The sequence below is a fragment of the Balaenoptera musculus genome, chromosome 17, assembly GCF_009873245.2.
Source record: "Balaenoptera musculus isolate JJ_BM4_2016_0621 chromosome 17, mBalMus1.pri.v3, whole genome shotgun sequence".
NCBI classification, from domain to species: domain Eukaryota; kingdom Metazoa; phylum Chordata; class Mammalia; order Artiodactyla; family Balaenopteridae; genus Balaenoptera; species Balaenoptera musculus.
This window is the reverse complement of record NC_045801.1, coordinates 78,055,339-78,077,216: the sequence shown is the minus strand read 5'-3', so window position 1 is coordinate 78,077,216 and position 21,878 is coordinate 78,055,339. Positions and strand designations below refer to the sequence as shown.

Sequence of the window (21,878 nt, the reverse complement as noted above, 5' to 3'; positions counted from 1 at the left end):
GGGAGTCATGGCGCCGTGACTGATTCCCAGACAGAAGCTTCTGCAGCAGCAAAATATCTCGGCATCAACCCTGAACGACCTGGGATCTCATCAGCGTGCCCTCGGGAAACCACTTGGCGGGGAGGCAAGCCCATTCCTTATTTGTACGTACACTATTATTTACAGATGAAACTATATGTATAGTTGGTGGTATTTAAACCACTTTGTGTCTCTTGACATCAGGACATGCTTTATTATGAGGTTATTTATCTGAATAGCATGCTACAAACAAACAAACCATAGTTTTCAAGAGGTTAGACGACAACCACCTTTTGCAGGTTTAAATGACTTGGTAAACATCAGGACAATTTTCTACTACACATGAACAGCAGACACCCCGGGTGTGGGGGTCTTAAGCCGAACTCCTCACCACGCAGCCACAGGAGATACGTGTCCACACGGCGTTAAGCGAGCTGGGCACGGGCCCTGGACACGGTTTTCCTTCTTAATGAGGGTGCTGCAGTCAGTGTTAAGCGTCCGGATTGGATGCCCGCCAAGCTCTGAAACCACTTTATTTTTCTTTTCTTTTTTCCTAAACAGAACTTTTGACAGCACGTTGCATAGGAAGGTCACAGCAGATGGGTCCTGAACTAAATCTAGGCAACCAGAAGGAAAAGGCTCGTTTCTCTGTCCCTCAAAGGAGCTGGGAGTCGGCCTCGCTTCCCCTCCCTGGACAGGGGCTGCATCTGCTCGCTCAGACCTCCTGCGCTCTGTCCCCGCAGCCTTGACGTCTCCACTGACCTGGGTCGCTAGTGCAGCCTGCATCTCACCACCTGGGACCATGAGATTTCTGAAAGTTTGTTGCAACTGCTGCCCTTCCATCTCAGACTGCAGTAGAAATCTGAGTTAAACCTAGATCGTTGAACTCCTCTCTACCTGGAGAACTACAGGAAGACATCTCCACGACTAGTCATACTGGTTTATTTACCCCATCAGCATCCCTCAGGTGAGCGGGATCCTGGACGGTATTTCTGACTCTGTCAGTGTTCTGGCGCTCCATCCTCATCTTAATTGGAAAGCAGAAGTCCCTGAAACAGCGCTTGAAGTTTTCATCGAGAAAGGCATAGAGAATGGGGTTCAGGCTGCTGTTGGTGTAGCCTAAGGCGATACAGAAGTAATAGCTGGAGAGCGCCGCCGTGCTGTAGGAGCTGCTCCCCAGAGCCTCCACAAGGATGAAAATGTGGATGGGGGTCCAGCAGATGACGAAGACCGCCACCACCACCAGGACAAGCCTGGTGATGCGACGGAGGTTGCGGTCTTTCTCTCGGGAGCCGGAAAGGAGCCGGACGCTTTTTAAGCGCAGGATCATGAGGGTGTAGCAGACGATGATGATGAGGACGGGGATCACAAAGGCAAAGACGAAGACACAGATCTTCATGAAGAGGTCCCACCAGGAGTAGTCGTCGTCCGGGAACTGCAAGGAGCACTCGACGACATCCATGTCTGGAGGAGGTGACAAAGCAAAACCACAAAAGCAACAACAATCGTTAGCGCCGTGGCTGCCAAGGGTTTTAAATATGTGAGTTTTAATGCCTTCGGTTGCAAAGGTCCAATTATGGTGAGACGCTGTTACCTGAAGCAGATCACCAGTTAGGAATGAATGCCATGCCTATTAACCATGCTATCTTTGCACATAGAACAATGAAGCCAGAGGGTCACCATTCACTGCTAACAAACACAATGCTACAGAATAAATACAATTAGCCAGCGATACGAATTATCTCGTTGTGGAATGGTTTGACGCAGACGATTTTGACGCGGATGATTTTCAGAAGAGCTAACTGTTCATTTATAGCATGAGTACTTATTTGCATTTCCATACATTAACAATTCTCCCAGGTCAAAGGCTCTGACAATAAAAGCTAGTATCTATTTGTAATAGATGATTCAATATTTCAAATCTAGCCATTCAATTTAACAAAAGCCAACTTGTCCGAAAAACATTAAGTGGTTTACAAGAAATCACTATGTGGGTCGATAAAAATTTAAACAAAATTTGTCTAAATATGACCCAGCTGTTGTGATTTAATGGAACCGATGGTGGTCATTGTGACTGAGAGCATTGTTGAAACATGAGTAAACTTTTGAAGAAGAAAGAGAAGGAGGAGGACGAAAAGGAGGAGAAGAGAATAGAAGAGGGGGGGAGGGAAAGGAGGAAGAGAATCACCGTCATCGTCATCATCAAGAAAATTCATAAATCAGACACATTTTTTACTTTTGCCAACATTGACTATGTAACAGGTAAAACGACTATGTTCATAGGATTACTTAGAAAATGGCTTTATTTGCTCTGCTTCTCTTTGCTGGACAGTATTCTCTTTGGAGTGACCATAATATTAGAAAGAGCAGAGACCCAGGATGAGAACATTTTATAATACAGAACTTCCACTGGGGACCCGCTCACCACTCCCAGGCTCCCTTTTCCCCAAGCATCAGCCACTGAGCACAGAGCAGGCTAAACTCTCTTTGTCCTGATTCTTCTTTACAGGTAAAGGAATCATGAACAATACTAAGTTATAATTTTTAGAATGAAAATATTTTCTTCTGACACTGGAAAATCCGCTTCAAAAATAGTATAAGAATATTTTTCAAATAGTGAAACGGCTCTATTAGTAGTGTTTTCTAAAACATCTTCATGTGCCCTTAATCATATATCCCTTAGTAAAACAAAATCTTAGAATTTCGATTAGACATACTTTAAAACACAAAGAGTATAATCATTTTGGCCAATTAATAGAGATGACTATCTTAGAGTCATTTCCTATCAACTAAATACCATATCAAACCTTTCAATAGTAAATGAAAGCTCCCAGAATAACTTGTAATTTTTGATTCCCTAAAAAAGCCATTGTCCAAAGTACCATTACTAGGAAGATTCCAAGAAACAAACAAGCATCTCTCTTATTTTTTGCTTTAGTGTTTATGGAAATAAGACCACTAGACAGAAACCAGACAGAAGCTCTTCTGTAATAATGTGTTGCCTTTCCTAACGTTTTTCTCTCCATCCAGAATGTAAACTACCTTAGGGTAGGTACCCAATCCACCTTGAATAATATTCAGTCCCTGCCACATAGGGAGGCAGGAATATATGGTGTTTGAGGAGAATAATTTGCTAAATAAACAAATTAATACCACAAGGAAACCCTTGAAAATATGGACTCAGTACAGTAGTTATTATGGAAGAGTAACCTGTTAAGATAAGCAAGGCAATGTAAGGGCTGATGTTTATAATTTGGAGACATCTTTTAACTCTGAGGATCAACTTCCTCTTGCATGTAGTAGGAGCTCAAAAAACGTTTAATGAATGGGTGAAATAATCAACTACAAGACTTTGGAAAACATCCAGTGATAGAGTTTTAAATATCCTCGGGAATGTCCATGAAGCTGAACGCTTCCCTACAAGGGGAAAGGAGAGTACTGAGGCAACCACCAAGGAAATCCAAGTCCAAGCACCCATTTTTATTAAATGTTTGATTTCAGGAAAAAGAGCGCATCTTTATCTTTAAAGACATATATAGGCTGAAAGTGAAGGGACAGAAAAAGATATTCAGTGAAAATGGAAACCAAAAGAGAGCAGGAGTAGCTAGCTATACTTACATCAGACAAAACAGACTTCGAGTTAAAAGCTGTCACAAGAGGCGATTTTATATAATGATAAAAGGGTCAACTCATCAAGAGGATAAACAATTGTAAATATATATGCACCCAACATTGGAGCACCTAAATATATAAAGTATATATAAACAGAACTGAAGGGAGGCATAGACAGCAATACAATAATAATAGGGGACTATAATATCCCACTTTCAACAACGGGTAGATTATCCACATAGAAAATCAGTAAAGAAATGGCAGACTTGAAAACATGAAAAATAAAATGAACTCAACAGATATACACAAAACATTTCACTCGAGAGCAGCAGACCAGGGGCTTCCCTGGTGGCGCAGTGGTTAAGAATTCACCTGCCAGTGCAGGGGACACGGGTTCAAGCCCTGGTCTGGGAAGATCCCACATGCCGCAGAGCAACTAAGCCCGTGTGCCACAACTGCTGAGCCCGTGAGCCACAACTACTGAGCCAGTGCGCCTAGAGCCCGTGCTCCACAACAAGAGAAGCCACCACGATGAGAAGCCCACTCACCGCAATGCTGCAACTGGAGAAAGCCCGCGTGCAGCAATGAAGACCCAAGACAGCCAAAAAAAAAAAAAAATGCCAATGCCAATCAGCTCTGACACAGTGTGTGGAGATCACCTAAAGTTCTCTTCTTGGTCACCCAGGGGTCTTGACATGCAGCGTGAAGCACGCTCCAAATTGAGCACGCTAGCCGGTCTGGAGACAATCTTTCATCACATAAACAAAGCATGCTCCACAAAATAAAAGACACACAGAAAGGATGGAGCCCTCCTACAAGACTACTCTTCTCTCATTTCTTCCTCTATTAGTTTTGCCACACACACTAATCTTCTGCTGACACTGGGGGCTCTTTTCTTCCATTGCATCTGCACTCGTCCGTCTACAGCAGCTCCTTCCTGGAAAACCCACATCTATCTTCATTTCCTTTCAAAAACCTAACTGAAATCCATTTCTTCTAGAATGTCATTTTCTGACAATGATTACAGGAGTAGTGGTTACGTCGACAAGTATAACATAACTGTTCACAAGTATAACTGTAAAAATCAATTCTTTGTTTGCCCTGGGAAAAAATCATCCATCTTCTTTTGTTATTTAGCCCATTGTTCTCACCCTCACAGTACATACGCGGCATCTCCTCTTGAACCTAAGTTATTACGCACCAACCCCTAGGGCTCAGAAGAGTTTCCTGCAATTTTATTTCATGTGTTGTGTGTATGAAGAAACAAAATCCTGTGTGTAATTAATCATATTTTAAAGTGCTTCTCTGGTAAAGTTTGGCTTTTCTTAAAATGTACCAAGTATTATAGCTTAACACTTGCAGTGCTTATGCTGTAAACTCATTTTGTAGTTTAAGAGGAAAAAGATTATGCTTGATTTAAAAATGTGTACTATGCAGGATAAGCTATGATTTTAGCACCTGCCTTTTCACTGCGACCTGGAAAGTCCCTACTTATCTGTACTCACAGGTGTCCTGAACCTCCAAAATAAACTGGAGCATTTAGACAATGGCTAAAGCAATAAATAGCATTTATAAAGTCTGAAGTGATTGTTCTGCTCCCCTACCCCCAATGAATTTCTACTAAGACCAAAGATATTTTCACAGCTTTATCTTCTACAAGTAAGCTAAGCTCCTAGAGCAGTAGTTCTCACCTTGGCTACAGGTCAGAGTCACCTGGGGAGATCTTAAAAATCTTGACACCCCAACTGTGCCTCAGGTCAATTAAACCGGACCCTCTAGAGTGGGACCAGGCGGCAGTATTTTCTAACGTACCCAGGTGATTCCAACACACGTCCCAGGGTCAGAACCACTGTCCTAGAAATACAGGGAAAACATCAAATGTCCTGTTTGCATGGGGTAAAAGGTAACGAGTCCAAAATCTGATGGTTTTGCTTCTCTGTACTACCATCCATCTGTGAACCTAATTTTGAATGGGCTACACCCAAATGAAGCTGCCAGGATAGTGGCCTGGAGATTAACCCCTAAGGAAAAAGAGTAAATAGCCAGCATGACTCTAATGACTTAGGGTGCTTTTTAGGGAGAAAGGAGAGGAGCGAGGACGTGTATCTTAGAATTGCCAGGACGCAACAAATTGTATTTTAAAATTCCACACGACTGTGGTTCCGTATTTCATCTCCACCCCTCCAGATTCCAATAAGCACTTTCTGAATAGGGGATAGCTTGGGAGTCTGTGTTCCGGTCATGCCATTATCCCATCCTGTGTTTAGATGTGGAAAGGAACACAAAACTGTTTTATTTCTCATCTTCCGTGGATTTAGCATTATATTTCAATTGGCATTTGTCTTTTCTTCTAGATATGTGTCCTACTCACTCCCAAATTAAGAATTTGTGTAATTAGAAGTTACATTCTAAAAAGTGAAATGATTTAACCGAATCACTTTGCTGAACACCTGAAACTGACACAACATTGTAAATCAACTCTACTTCAATAAAAAATTATTTCTCTTATGAACAATGATAAAATAAACATTTTTTTAATGAAATTTAAAAAGCTGCCCTTACCTTCCCTGACTTTGGTTCCTCCAAGGACTATGGCAGAGATGCCAACAGACGAAGACAGGATCCAAATACAGATGTTGATGATCTTTGCCTTCAGGGGCGTGCGGAAGTCGAGAGCCTTGACCGGGTGGCACACAGCGATGTATCGGTCCACGCTCATCATGGTCAAGGTGAAGATGCTGGTGAACATGTTGTAGTAGTCGATGGAGATGACGATCTTGCACAGCACATCCCCAAAGGGCCAGGAGTTCATCAGATAGACCGTGCTCTGGAAGGGCATGGTCGTGGTAACCAAAGCATCTGCCAAAGCCAGGTTAAATATATAGATGTTGGTTGCTGTCTTCATCTTTGTGTATCTAAAAGGCAAGAAACAAGATTATTTCTCTCCATCGTCACGTCATACCCATGATGTAAATGTGCTGCTGGGTTACTGAATTTGTTTTTCATTCACTTATTCTTTACGTATTTATCATCTAATATGTAAAAGGACTGTTCTAGACATTAGGGGTAGTAGAAAAATGGGCAAACATTTCTGACTTTATTTAGCTCTTATTCTAGTGCTTCGTTCCAAAATCTATTTAATTTTAAAAGGGTAAAGAAACGAGTATAGACAGACAGATGAACATACATATAGATCTTTTCAACAGACTTGCGTGTGATACAGGTCTTTATTTTGTGACTGACAATTCATTTTAATCCTACCCAGGACTGCTTGGCTTTGTTCATTTTTTAATGCTTTATTGTTTTTCACTGTGTAAAACAAAGATAAAACCTACCCAACTTTTCCTCGAGGAAGGTTTACCCAACTTTACTTTGAGAAATCACTCTTTGTAATTATGTCTTTTAAAATGGTTTTTAGTTTTAAATACATTCAATTTCAATGACTACAACACAACTAAGTGTTGATTTTTGTCTATCAGTGTCCCACTAGCTTTTCATTTTAAATGCATTATGTAAAAAAAGCAGGCTGAGTTCTTCCCTTATACACAGTATAGCATAAAACATAATCTGGTATGGTAGGTGAGAAAGAAATCTGTTTTCCTTTACTTTCATCTTGAGAGATTTATAGAACACACAATGTGTTTCATTTTCCAATTGAGGGAACAGAAAATTTCAAAATAGGTCAGAAATATTGCCTTTAAGCCCAAATTATTTCTTTCAGTTTTAACATGAAGCTTAGAACAATTCCATTTTCTACTAAAACTGAATTAAGAAGATTGTTTTACTTAGAGAACGCTTCCTTAGAGAGCTACAGGGCATGAAATGTACCAAACTACATCAGCGGGTTTTCTGAGGCCAAATGCTAAAATATGTTGGGAAAATCCATATATTAATTACTTTCTACACACCTCACATTTGTGAACCTAATCACAATTAATTCAGCCATGTCCCATGTACCTACAAGGAGCCAGACTTCAATGTTAGGGCCTTGACTTTAATTAAAGGTTCTTTGTAAGGAGCCAGTTATGGAAAACTACTTCTACTTTGGCTATAAAGTCAGTATCAGTGGTATTTATTGATCACTGTGTGCTGTTCAATACATAAACTTCCACATGACACTTCTGTGACAGGTGGTGACAGAACAGCCTTGTCTCCCCTTTTGCAGGCACTGTGGTCTGAAGTCAGACAGTCCTGAGTCTGAACTCAGTGTACGACTTTTCTGAGTTGAAACAAGGACATGAAACAAGGACAATGAAACCGAACTGACAGGACACGAGATAAAGGCAGGAGACAACCTGACTCAAAATACCCGACACACAGATCACACTGCACTCAGGGTCCCACCCCGGCACCAGTCTCCTTGCCTGTTTCCTCTTCCTGCCTGTGCTTGGATGAAGGCATTGTGAACACTTGTACCCAAGTCAGTATCTCTTGGCCTCCGTTTTGATGCTCTGTTAACTAAACAGTGCTTGAATCTGGAGAGCGAGGAGTTTATTCTAAAATATGTTTTGCTTTTACATTTTTTACTCAAATATTATTAAATGGCCCATAAGTTTTAGAAAGTGATTGAATGTATATGCCCAAGACTCTGAGCACAGGCATTTAAAGGCACAGATAACTAAGCAAGTGCATTTCCTGAGACAGAGCCAAATGTTTCTGTTTTTTTTAAACCATGTTTTAAATTGAAGTATAGTTAATTTACAATATTGTCTTAGTTTCAGGTGTACAGCAAAGTGATTCAGTTACACCTATATATCAATACACATATATATATGTATTCTTTTTCAGATTCTTTGCCATTATAGGTTATTACAAAATATTGAGTATAGTTCTCCGTGCTATACAGTAGGTCCTTGTTGATTACCTATTTTATATACAGTAGTGTGTATCTGTTAATCCCAAACTCCTAATTTATCCCTCCTCCCACTTCCCCTTTGGTAACCATACATTTGTTTTCTATGTCTGTCACTCTATTTCTGTTTTGTAAATAAGTTTGCTTATATCATTTTTTTAGATTCCACATATAAGTGATATCATATGATATATGTCTTTCTCTTTCTGACTTACTCTGCTTAGTATGATAATCTCTAGGTCCATCCGTGTTGCTGTAAATGGCATTATTTCATTTTTTTTAACATCTTTATTGGAGTATAATTGCTTTACAATGGTGCGTTAGTTTCTGCTGTATCGCAAAGTAAATCAGCTATACGTATACATATATCCCCATATCCCCTCCCTCTTGCGTCTCCCTCCCTCCCACCCTCCCTATCCCACCCCTCTAGGTGGTCACAAAGCACCGAGCTGATCTCCCCGTGCTATGCGGCTGCTTCCCACTAGCTATCTATTTTACATTTGGTAGTGTATGTAAGTCCATGCCACTCTCTCACTTTGGCATTATTTCATTTTTTTTATGGCTGGGTAAATTCCATTGTATATATACACCACATCTTCTTTATCCATTCATCTGTCAATGGACACTTAGGTTGCTTCCACGTCCTGGTTATTGTAAATAGTGCTGCTACGAACATTAGGGTGAATGTATCTTTTCAAATTAGAGTTTTCTCTGGATATATGTCCAGGAGTGGGATTGCTGGGTCATATGGTAGTTCTATTTTTAGTTTTTTAAGGAAACTCCATACTGTTCTCCATAGTGGCTGCACCAATTTACATTCCCACCAATGGTGTAGGAGGGTAGAGTCAAATGTTTCTAATGAATAAATGCTAACTGTTCAAATATCGTCTTCTTAAAAATATGGTTTTATGTTTGAAAAATGCACCTAACAAGCCAGGCTCCTACTCTATCAATCCCTGACACTAGCAAAGACTTGAGTTGGCAACAGCTTTGACTTCTGCTCTCGTGTTTTGTGACCTGATATTCTCCTCTGTCTTTACGAAGTTAGACTGATGTTCTCTGCCTCATACATTTAGGTGGACCTGGGTTCTACTCCTTAGGTTTCCCTCCAACGGACAGACTTTGGAGAGATCACTGAAAACCCTGAGCTTCCGTTTCCCAACTATAGAATAGGAAACATAACACTTATCTCATGGAGTTCCTGAGACAACTAAGGGAAAGCACCTGATTTGGAGACTAGGTGTAATTTACTTCATGTTTCCAACTCCTGTCCCCTGCTCTTGTGTGGGTGGAAGCCACCAGTTACCACAGGAAGCAGAGGGGAACATAGTTTCCAGTTAACACCCCTGGTTGTACTTACCCATTTCAGCTTGAATATGAAAGATATAGTAAAACTGAAGCTTGGGACCTTAACTGCTAGAAGACCATGAATGGAATGATACATGAGTTACAATAAAACAGAATATGCATCTTTTAAGTAGCAATAAAATGCTGAATTATAACTTGCTCTGAGCTTTTCAAAAATATTTTTAATAATTAGATGTGTGAAACTGCTTCAGGCCTGAACTTATAAAGAGTTCAAATCTTGTCATCAGATCTCAGAAAAAGAGAGATGACTAGCTACAACAGAGATGTCTACGAATTACACAGATTGTAATTATACCAATTGTAGCAAAAGTCCATGCTCCCCGAGAAACAAGCTCTGCCCAGATCCTTCATGCTGGAGCTACCGCTGTTACCACCCCAAGGGCTACAGGCATCTGCCAGAGACGTAGAGAGATGCCTGCACCGTCCTCCTGTACCCCCTGCATCCACCAACATCCAACGTCACAGCACTGAGGTGGATCGCGTTAATGACAATAATGGTAATAACCATTTACTTCAAAACACTCCCTGTGTCAGACTCTGCTGTACATTCCACGTGCTTTATCCCACGTAGTCCTCACGGTGACTCTGTGTGGTGGGTACCAGCATTTCTACTCTAGAAATGAGGCCACTGAGAATCGCTGGAGTTCTGTACTTTTCTCAAAGTAATACGGTTATAAAAGGGACTGCAGGAATTCAAACCCAGGGGTTTGACTTCATCCCTGCATTTTTACATCTCCCCAGCACTTGCTAATTTACAAAGCCCCGAATTTTGACTTCCATGTATCCTATTTGATTCTCACAACAACTGCCCTTCGAGTTGCCCAGGAGATTTAGGTCTTTTCTCTAATATCGCTGAAGAAAGTAGACTCATGTGAGTAAAGCGATTTTTCCAGTGTCAGCAGAGGCAGGGACTCAGTGGGAGGATGTGGAGGAGGCAGCAGGGCACGGCCCCTCCTCCAGGGTTCTGGAAGACACATGCTTCCAAGCCTGCAACACTGAAAGGGAGAACTAAACAGGTATAATTAAAAGTAGCAGACTATGGGCTCCCCGCATAGCTATTGACAGTCTTCTATGCGCTACACTGGACTGCATCCAGTCGCCACGGGATTAAAAGACCCCACCCCCAAAGACAGTCTGGTTGAGCCCCCCTGGGTATTGTTTGCATTGAACCAAAGCAAAGTAGCAGTGAGTTCTTTCAGTCACTGTGTGTCTGCCGGTGAAAACAAACAAGTAAGCTTTTCTCACTGCGATCAGATAGGAAATTATTCTCCGTTCCATCCACACCGCTTTCTACGAAGTTGCAAGTATTTCAAGTAAAATGGCCCCACGTGAGTGGGAATTCTTGGCTTGTGGGCAGCGGCTGGAGGTGCGCTGGCGGCGCGTGGCCGCACTTTGCAGCGTCCAGGTCGCAGGAGCACGTGGCGTTAAAAGAGCAAAGTCTGCGCGCTGTCCCCGCTGAACTTGTCAATGTTGCAAGCCTGCAAACGACGGTGGGAGGTGGAGAGCCGGCCAGGAAGAGGGCTCAGCAGGGAGCCCAGGGCGCCAGCCGTGAGGACGTCATCGCGGGGCAACGTCACGGATGGTGTCGCCGCGAGCGGACAGCGCTCCCCATCGCACGCTGACTCAAGACCTTCCTAGCGCGGTTCTCTTCACGGGGACTTGGGGGGGGGCGTGGCTTCTGAACTGGCAGCCGTACACGCTCGTGTGACAGCGAGGGGAACAAAGTTACCTGCAGGGCTCTTGGGAACCAGCGTCACCAGGTGGAGATTCTGGGACAGCGTGGCACTTGCACGAGAGAAGTGAGGCGACGGCAGGAGGAGCATTGACCCTGTGACCCTGCAGCCGAAACTGCTGGGCGCAGACGATGCAGGTGGAGACGGCACTCTTGGATCATTACCGTCCCTTGCTACTGGGGTGCATTCCCCAGTGTTTCTCTTTTCATTTAAATGAAGCTTCTTTAATCAGGAGCTGCTTTTTAGCTTCGGGGCAGCATAATAAAGCCATAATCTTGACAGCTAATCACCATACATCTTTAAACACAGAGGCGGTTCGGTTCTGCGGATTCCGGTTAGTTGCGGCTCTTACCCGCCCTGGTCCGCCAGGCTGACATCCTCTCCCCCTCTTCAGTCACGCTCCTGCGCCTTCCCCAGACTCATCTTGTCATCATCTCCGCACGTCTCAATGCCTGCTCCATGCACAGCAACACACTGGGCACTGAGCCCACTGAACAAGAAGTTTATACAGACCCTGCCCCCAGGGTCTTTCAAACTAATCGAGCCAAAGTCATGATGTGAACTAGAGAAGTAGACAGAGGGGAAGTTCGCTGTGCAGTGAAGAGATCAGGACACATTTCAAGGAAGGCAGAACCTGGATAGGCTCGTGCACTTTGAGAAGGATTTGGACACGGAGGTTTGCTGGCTGGAGTCTCATTCAGGGCCACGGGTCCTGCTGGGGGTGATGGGAGGCTGCTTGGGATGGGAAAACGGGGGCGTCAGGCCACAGAGAACCTTGAACACCAGGAAGAAAAACCATTTTAAGTATTGCCTGAGGACTCACGTGACAGACACTGTTTTAGGAACTTTATGTCATCTGGCAATAATGTCACAATGATTACCTTACCCGGTGCCTCAAATTACTCAGCACAGGACCTGGTACCTGATAACCACGCAGTGGGCGCCAGCCCTCCTGGCCATCATCCTGCTGCCGCCCCTCTTATTATGTTGTTGGTGTTACCGTTAATCACCTACCGTAGTCCTAGTAACTGTACTGCAATCCTGCAAGATACAGCAGCCCCACTCTTTCTGAAGAGGAAGCAGCCTTAGAGATGATTCTCAGTGCTTCTCGGAATCCATCCCTAATACGTAAAGGAATTCAGGACCATAGTCCAAAGATTCTTAAGGAGTCAGAAATTTTATCAGAGGACTAATGGGATTCTGTGAATTCTGCTACTTCTAGCAGCTAAAGGTTGAAAAACATGCTGATAAGTGTGGTTTAGTGTGAATCATGAGGGCAGAAAACATGTGACATGATGAAACGGGGCCTGGTCCAGGGAATGCAAATATAAAATATTAGCATTTTACTCCTCGACGGACAAATGCCGTCAGCACGTCATGGTGTTTCAGGTTTTCCATAAGCAATACCCATTTTTTTTCAGGTGAGGAAACTCAGTGAAGAGGACGTAAGTGATTTCCTCAAATTTGAGAGACAGTGGGAAGTAAAATCTGAGCCTTCTGAGTAGTCATCAAACTACTGCTCCAACATAATGAAAAAACAAACACCCTACTAGCCATTTTTCTGAAGAGACTCCTTTAATACAGCAAATAGCTAACGGCCAATAGAAAGCTCCTGAACAAACACTGGTCTGGTGAAAAAAACAAGTGTGATCGAAGGCTCCCGCCCCACGGGAACCTGGCCACTACCCCACAAGCCTGGAGCTGCACCAGGAGTCCGAAGGCCCCAAACACCAAACTCAGGAGGAGGACAGTTCTACAGCACCTGGGAAGATGCAACCCTTTTTAACCAGCGGTGGGAGAACAGCACAGTGAGAGATGGGTTTCGGCACTCTTTTCCCTGCATGATTTATTCATACTCCTGGGTATGCTTTCCAGATACACAGCATTCTAGACTTTACATTTAAAATAACCAGACATGATGGCTGTACTGATGTGAATTCTCAGGAGAGCTTATTTGAAAACATAGTAAGTTTGCTTCATTAAATTCTCCAGATATTTCCAGTTCACCTCAATGAAATGAATTTGCTATACATCCTTTTAGATTATTTACTACTGAAATTATGGTTCTTTACTCAAGGGCAGTAGCTTATTAATTTTTTTTTTTTTTAAAGAAGGGAAATTCAGCCATTGTTTCTCCAGTGATCTGACTTTGAAATTGCCTCAATCTATAGTATTTTAAAGGAGTCATATTCACGTAGGTATCAGGTCCCTGATACTCTCCTACATGCAAAGAGCAAAAGCTTTCATGAGAACAGAGGAGTGGGGCGTGTCTCCCAGTCCTGACCCTTCTGACTGCAGGTACCAGGCTGGTAGTGATGGACAGCCAGAAGGGCGGACAGGCATCTCACTGGGTCCTGGCAGGTGGTCCTTGCAGGGTAGCAGGAGAAGGGGAGGAAGGCGCATGCAGAAGTAATGCTTTCACTGCAATAGCCAGGGCCCCAGAAGCTACTCATTCCCCCTGCAGTCACAGCCCTGAGACCCAGAAGAAATGTTCTAGTGCGTTCGGTGGTGCACGCTGGGTGAGTGTTTACCACGCCCAACCACACCTGGTAGAAAACTACAAATCTCAAATGACTGACATGTTGCTTCCTAGTGTGCAGCTATCTGCATACCTAGAAGTACACAGAATTCTTAAGTTATTTTTCCGTTTTTATACAGAAAACTGACCTAGCTAAGGTGAACCACAGGGTGCCACAGAGAGGTGACATGGTTACCCTCCTGCTCTCTCTTTCACGGGAAGGAAGTGCCCCTACAGTAGGTGGAAAGCAACACAGTAAAGCAGAGACAGTTTAGAGTTGCGTTGTGAAGTTAAAAGAGTTAATACTCAACAGAACCTTGGAAAATCGCTCCTATTGCTACAGCTGATCGTTAAAGCCTCATAACTCCAGCCATTCTTAGTCTGAAGGCTGCCCTGCTCAACTCCAGACCAGTTCCTTTGGGGTATCTCAATTCATCACGTTTTATGTTTTTCTCATTTTTCATTTAATTTCTGACTTGCTTGGCCAGTGAAGTGGGTTAAAAAAAAAAACCAAGACATAAGCCTTTTATAATATTAGCCTCACTCCTAAAACCTATTCTTCTTACGTTAGTCTTCCTTATCTAAGACAAAAGCCAACATCCCCTCCAAAGAAAGAAAGAAAGAAACAAAAAACCATTGGCTGATTTTCTGTTAAGGAATAAATGAATGTTATTCTGAAACTATCTTTTGTTAACATGGTATCTTGTTAAGCCTGTAAAACTTGCACCACTGAAACCATGTTAAGCCAAATCTTAGAAAGGAAACCGTCCTGCGGACGTAGAATTTTAGGGTTTCAGCTGAGCACAGAGCACCCTGTCACCCTCCCACCCTCAACCCCCCAACCCCTGGCAGCGACAACTGAGGGTGTCCACAGGTTAATCTGGAGTAAAGGAGGCGTCTACTGCCCAGTTCTCCCGAAGACACTGCTGGCTGCCCCGGAGACACAGCTGGAGACACGGTAAATGGAGAGGTGCTACCTTCTCCCAGCGAGAAGTCAGTTCCTCCTGAAACTAACTCTAAGACAGGCACTGGGAAAAACTGTAAAGGCAACACAATCCAAAAGGGATGTTGAAGACTACAATTTTGCCCAAGTCTGTTAAAGCTTAAGAGCTCTATACCTGATCACCACCTTGGTTTTTTTTTTTCTCTTTCTTTCCTTTTCTTTTTTCCTGTTTTGTTTTCTTTCTTTCTTTCTTTCTTTCTTTTTAAGCAGCCGTTTAGTCTCTGCTCTGAAACAGCTCCGTGAGGATTTGGACTTCTGTGATCAGATGTCCCACAGCAAAGAAAATAATTCCATTTAGCTAATCCATATAAACAGTTGCAGTGAAGCCAATTCTCTCTTTTTTTTTTTAAATTTTATTGCATTTTTATTTATTTATTTTTATATTTATTTTTGGCTGTGTTGGGTCTTCGTCTCTGTGCGAGGGCTTTCTCTAGTTGCGGCAAGCGGGGGCCAATCTTCATCGCAGTGCGCGGGCCTCTCTATCGCGGCCTCTCTTGTTGCGGAGCACAGGCTCCAGACGCGCAGGCTCAGTAGTTGTGGCTCACGGGCCCAGTTGCTCCGCGGCATGTGGGATCCTCCCAGACCAGGGCTCGAACCCGTGTCCCCTGCATTGGCAGGCAGACTCTCAACCACTGTGCCACCAGGGAAGCCCCAATTCTCTCTTTTAAGAGCTTGTCAAACAGTAAAATTACTTCCAGAAATTCATGACAGGCTCTTCTGAAAATAATTTCTGAAGTTATTTTACTATGCTTGCTTTAATGGAAATGTTGGGTGTTGATTCAAAGAGAGGATTCAGGATAAATTACAACATATTTTTTTTAACCCAAAGCCTAAGGTAAGACTGCTGTTGGCCAGCCACACACCTCGCCTTCCCTCCCACACCTCCCGAGGTGACACTTGGTGACACTGTCTAAGGTCGGCTCCCGTGACATTTGAGAGAACCTGGGACACGTTGCACACACACCTGAAGTGATTACAGCAACACTTGCAGCAGGAGGACTGGGTCACCTGGCATGGAGAAGAGGCAGGCGGTGTAGCAGACACTGTGACTGGCTCACCCCATCCCCCCTCCCATCCTTCCCCGAATTGGTTACGCCACACAGTTTTGGCGGGACGGGCATAAGCTCACGCATGGGGTCCCCACTGACTCAGAGGTGGCCTGAGTGAGTCAGATGGTCTCAGCAGAGTGGAGCGTGGCACTTCCGCCATGCCTGGGGAGGAAACACCCTGCCCCCTAATTTATGAGCCAGAGAACAGGTACCTTCGTGAGGAACAACTTCCATGCCCAGCAAGCTTGGGTGGGTTAGCTGCCTTTGGAGAAGAAATCTGAGTTCAGGAAATGGAACAATTTCCAGAGTATTTCTGTGGTTCTGTTTTTTTCTAAGCCCCTTACAAAGTGACCTCTTTTGGCAAATTCCAACACCGCCCAAGCTGAATTATAGGGAAGCCAAAGTCTTCTACTCCAAGGGCAAAGTCAGCAGAACGCTGATCCCTAGAGGTCTTTATTATGGTAGCAAAGTATTAATGAAAACTAATGAGAAAAGGAAAAGGCAAACCTTAAGACCAAGGACCAAATAATTTTCCGATTTCTGTTATTTTTTTCCTAATAATTTTTCCTTGTTTATCCCTACACTCAATTTAAAAAGAAACATACCTTTATAAGAGTAAAGCTTTTCTTTAAATTAAACAAAAGAAAAAATATATATACGTAACTTCATAAAGACTGAAGCTAGAAGAGTGTTTTCTTAAAGAGAACAGAAAATGGATAAGCGGTGTTTAGAGCTGAATTGTGTCCCTCCAATTCATATGTTCAAGTTCTACCCGCCCAGTACTTCAGAATGTGACTGTATTTGAAAGTAGGGTCTTTAAAGAGGTGAAATGAGGTAAAATTAAGGTAAAATGGGGTCATTAGAGTGGGCTCTAATCCAACATGGCTGGTGTCCTTATAAGAAGAGGACATTAGGACACAGAGAGTAGGGATGTCGTCCACACAGACGACCACGTGAGGACACAGGGAGAAGGCAGCCGTCTGCAAGCCAAGGAGAGAGGCCTCGGGAGAAACCAAACCTGCCAACACCTTGATCTTGAACTTCCAGCTTCTAGAACTGTGAGAAAACACATTTTTGTTGTTTAAGCCACCCGGTCTGTGATTACTTTGTTACGGCAGCCCTAGCAAACTAATACAGGCAGATGTCTAGAAATCTGAGCTACCTGCAAGATAATCGCATAGAGCCATCCAGAAGGAAGGAGGCCAGCTGAGTCTGCAGCTGGGGATGAGTAAGTGGGAGAGAGATACACAGACCTAGGACCAGTCAGAATTTCCCTGACAGTTACGGCCACAAGGATGGACGACACCACTGAGAGTGATGGTCAGTTTGACAAGCCAACTTGGCCAGGCTACAGTCTCTGAATACTCAGTCACTTACCAAGCTGCTGCTGTGAAGGTGTTTGTAGATGTGGTTAAAGTCCATAATCAGTTGACCTTAAGCAAAGAAGATGACCCTAGATGATCTGGTGGGCCTGGTCCAATCAGTTGAAAGGCCTTAAGTACAGGGCTGCGGCTTCCCTGAGAAAGAAGAGATTCTGCCTGGGGAAGGTAGCCTGCCTCTCCTGACACCTGTGCTCGGGGCTGCAGACCTGCCTAGCCAGCCCCACGATCACGTACGCCAATTCCTTGGAATAAACCCTCAACACACACATCCCCTACTGGTTCTGCTCCTCTGGTTGAATCCTGACTAATACGGAGGGTGTGCAAAGTGAGGACAAAGAGAGCTGAGAAGGTTCTGGAAAAGAGGAGCATTTAGGGAACATCAGGGAAGAGGGGGCTGTGATGGAGGCTGAAACCCAGCAGATGTGGAAGGAAGTCAAGGAGAAGGTGAGACTGGTCCAGCGTGCCGAATGCCCATGGGAGTCAAGGGACATCCAGGCCGAAACGAGCATCCGGACTGTGGGAGCTTCAGCTCCGGGAGAGGAGTGTCACACCATGGGCACCCCCAAGGTGCTGGTAAGACTAAGGACATGGATCAAGGTCTGAGGTAAGAACTTCCTACGCCAGGACCACAAACCCCAAAGCCCTGCGTGTCATATCACGGGCACCCCCAAGGTGTTGGTAGGACCCAAGGACGTGGATCAAGGGCTGAGGTAAGAACATCCTATGCCAGGACCACAAACCCCAAAGCCTGGAGAGGGAGGCTGGAGTGCTTAAATTGTAAGGTTTTCAAAGTGAAAGGTTAAAGTACCCTAACATTAGGCAATTATACCAGTTGCTACACATTAAATGATGAAAATCCTTGAAATACTAGATTATCTTCAGAAGATACTGGACAGCATTCCAGGTGTTCAAGGTGGGAAAAGCTATGTGTAAGGCAGGTCTAAAAACAGTCAAAGCTTTTTCCACAACCCTCACTTTCTCCCCAGGTCTGAGCTGGCCATCCCAGACCTGCACCTGCCCTGCCATCCAAGTGTCCAAATTCCATCTCCAGAGTGACTTCCTAGAGAACTCAACCAGGACTCTTTTGCATGTACAATATTTTAAAATAACGTCCTTCTCGACACGGGGAGGGGGAAGGGTAAGCTGAGACGAAGTGAGAGAGTGGCACTGACCTATATACACTACCAAATGTAAAACAGATAGCTAGTGGGAAGCAGCCGCATAGCACGGGGAGATCAGCTCGGTGCTTTGTGACCACCTAGAGGGGTGGGATAGGGAGGGTAGGAGGGAGACATAAGAGGGAGGGGGTATGGGGATGTATTTATATGTATAGCTGATTCACTTTGTTATACAGCAGAAACTAACACAACATTGTAAAGCAATTATACTCCAATAAAGACGTTAAGAAAAATAATGTCCCTCTCAAAAGTGATCCCCCATCTTTTCAAGCGACGCTGGTCAGCCCTCGACGTCAATCACACAAGCTGCACTTGAATTCCACTCTCTGGTTCTGCTCTGAGTTCTGATGAGCAAACCACCGCCTGCTGCAAACCATCTTCAGCCCTTTTTTCTCCTGAGCAAAATAAACCCAAGTCCATCAAGTTTCCTTCTGAGGTTTCATTTTTCAATTCTTTGACCCTGTATCAGCTTGAACAAAATGCTCCGTAATGCTCTCAGCCATAGATTTAAGCCAACTATTGTTTCAGTAGGTTGGCTTTCCAGGATGAGATTAGAACTCTTCTGTCTTCATTTACTATCAAGTGGGGTGGGAGGATGGATGATGTTATGTGAACTCTCTAACTCCTACTGTATTTTTAGCTGAATTTATCCCCTTCACACAAATTTTAATCTTGGATATCTTTGGAATAGATATATTCAATTTATAATTATACTTTTTTATATTTATCATTAAAAATCCTAGTCAATCTACAATGATTCTTTCTTTCTGACATGTCTAATGCTCCCCGTGGAGTTCCCTTTGCATATATTTTAAGATTCTTTATTCTTTTTAATTCTAGACTGCAGGGCTATATAAAAAGTTGTAGAGCCACTAAGAAGCCCTTCTCAAACTCAAAGCTTCAAGTTCTCATTCAAGTGACAATTAGATGTATCTGTTTCACTCAAGCACTTACATATGACAGGAGAAGGAACAGAGTGGGTTTGTTCTTAGCACCCTCTCTTTCTGTAACAATGTTTTATTATAAGACAACGGCCGCTGTAGCAAAGATCTTCTTAAAAATTTAATTATAGTCTAGAATACAGCTGTCTTTTCTTTTCCTTTGGTTACTATAATCTTCCCTCTGATGGAGAGCAGCCCTAAAATTACTAATGACTTAGGAAAACAATGTGCTTTTAAAATATTCCTCCTTCTGTATCTTGTACTAATCACTGATAGAAGTCCTGTAAAATGCAATAAGCAATTATGAAAAGCAAGGTTACCAAGCTAGAGACGCTAATTGTAGGTGAAAAGAGCTTTATAATATGTATTTGGAAGCTTAAATGATGGTTTTCAGTTCCAGAGCACAGATGAGGATAAAAGACCCGACATTTCCGAGAGAGAGAGAGAGAGAGAGAGAGAGAGAGAGAGAGAGAGAGAGAGAGAGAGAGAGAGAGGGAGGGAGGGGGGAGGGAGGGAAGGAGGGGAGGGAGGGAGGGAGGGGGAGGGAGGGAGGGAGGGGAGAGAGAGAGGCGGAGAAGAGAGGCGGAGAGAAAGGGGTGTTTGAAAGATTCATGCTACTGCAGATATTGTTCTTAAAGTTCATAATAAAGAGAAATTAGTTCTTCACCCTTTCAATGTCCCTAAACAGCGTGACTTGCAGCCTTCCTTTATTTCACAGGAACTTCTCAAAGGAATCTCAGCTTCATAGTCACTCTCAAAGGTGCAACTGCAGAGCATTAAGTCTGCCAGAAAGGGAAACTTCTCAAAGAGCATCCAGACAATGTTAGGATTTTTTTTCTTCTCTTGTTTCCTTTGTTGCAAGAGGCCAAAAGAGAAATCACTTCACTTACCAGAAAATTAGCATATACGCGGATATTTGGATATTTATTACTGGAAGTTGACGTCAATGTATCCACAAAAGAACAATAAAATCAAACCTTCAGTTCTCACCGTGGGAGATAAAAAGCAAAACAATTTTTGGAAACCTCCAGCAGCTGTACTTTAACAGATAAATATTAGGTGACTTATGTACAAAAGTCACTGGTATTCGAAACAAATAAGATGGCATATCAGTACTAAAAAGGCTCCTGTATGGATACCAGCAACCCTGAATAGTATGCTGGCTTTGCTTCATAAACCATACCACCAGTCTGACGAGCCACAGGAAGTTCTGAATTATCTTCAGTGCATTAGGTGGGCATGAATTTTATCTAAAGAAACATTTGCAAAGGGGAAAACGAAGTGCTCCAAAAGGGCGCAGGCAACCAGGCAAAAGGCCAGGCAGATGGACCAGTTTCGTTCCCACGAGACACTGACTTTGCCCCTTGCAGGGACACCCCCTGCACTCTCCCTGTCCGGTAGGGTTTTCAGTAGGGGTTTGGGGGGCAGGGAGGGTCACTCCTAAATCCTCAAGACACCTCCGGCTGCTCGGATTCGCCCTCTGCGAACCTCGAAGTCCCGCACCAAAAACTCTCCCAGGAAATCTCACTTCTAGGAAGCCACGCACTGAGACTTTGCGGAGCCCGACGGAACGGGGTCCCCGTTACCGGGCGGGCGTCCCTCCGCGCGTCCTGGTGGCCGGCCCGACCTTCCCTCCCTGCTGCGGCCACTGCGGCGCCCGGACCCCGCGCTCACCGGACGATGACGAACATGACCAGCGAGTTGCCCACCAGGCCCACGACGAACACCACGGAATAGACCGCCGTGATGATGACCGGGATGACCGGCGAGATGTGCTCGGGCTCCGGCGGCGCGTCCTCGGCGCCCGCGCTGCTGTTGCGGTCCGGCTCGGCCCAGCCCGGGACCCCGCCGCTGCCGTTGGGGGGCAGGCAGGTGCTCGGGGCGCAGGTGGAGCCCGGCTCGCCGCGGAAGATCTGGACCGGGGGCTCCATGTCGGGCGGCTGCAGCTGCGGGGCGAGGACGGGCGACACCTGCGGGCTGCGGGGGCGAGAGAACCGGCTGGGCCCCGCAGGCAAACTTTGGCCGCGCCCGAGCCAGCGCGCGAGGCCGGCGGCGCCGAGGGCCCAGGGCCCGCTGATGCCCGCCCCGGGGGACGGGCCTCTGGCTGCCGCCCGCGCCGGCAGACGCGCCGCGGGTGCCAGGAGGGGCGGAGAGCACGCCCGCCTTCCCCCCGGTTCCCGAAATCCGCCCCCCTTGGAACCGTCCCCGGACTGCGGCCCGGAGC

At 44.6% G+C, this 21,878-nt stretch overlaps 1 protein-coding gene across 2 annotated transcripts; it reads right to left on the bottom strand.

The window, feature by feature from the left end:
- Positions 1–899: 899 nt before the first annotated feature.
- OPRK1 (opioid receptor kappa 1) lies at positions 900–21,618 on the bottom strand. 2 transcript variants are annotated; one of them, XM_036830487.1, is made up of 3 exons: positions 6,193–6,545; positions 2,447–2,457; positions 900–1,465 (listed from the first exon to the last, which is right to left on the bottom strand). In XM_036830487.1, the coding sequence occupies exons 1-3, from the start codon at positions 6,533–6,535 to the stop codon at positions 950–952; spliced, it is 870 nt and encodes a 289-aa protein (XP_036686382.1). In that variant the 5' UTR covers positions 6,536–6,545; the 3' UTR covers positions 900–949. The 2 variants fall into 2 exon arrangements, with proteins under 2 accessions (XP_036686382.1, XP_036686381.1); XM_036830486.1 differs by lacking the exon at positions 2,447–2,457 and adding an exon at positions 21,329–21,618 and having other exon boundaries at positions 945–1,482.
- Positions 21,619–21,878: the final 260 nt, after the last annotated feature.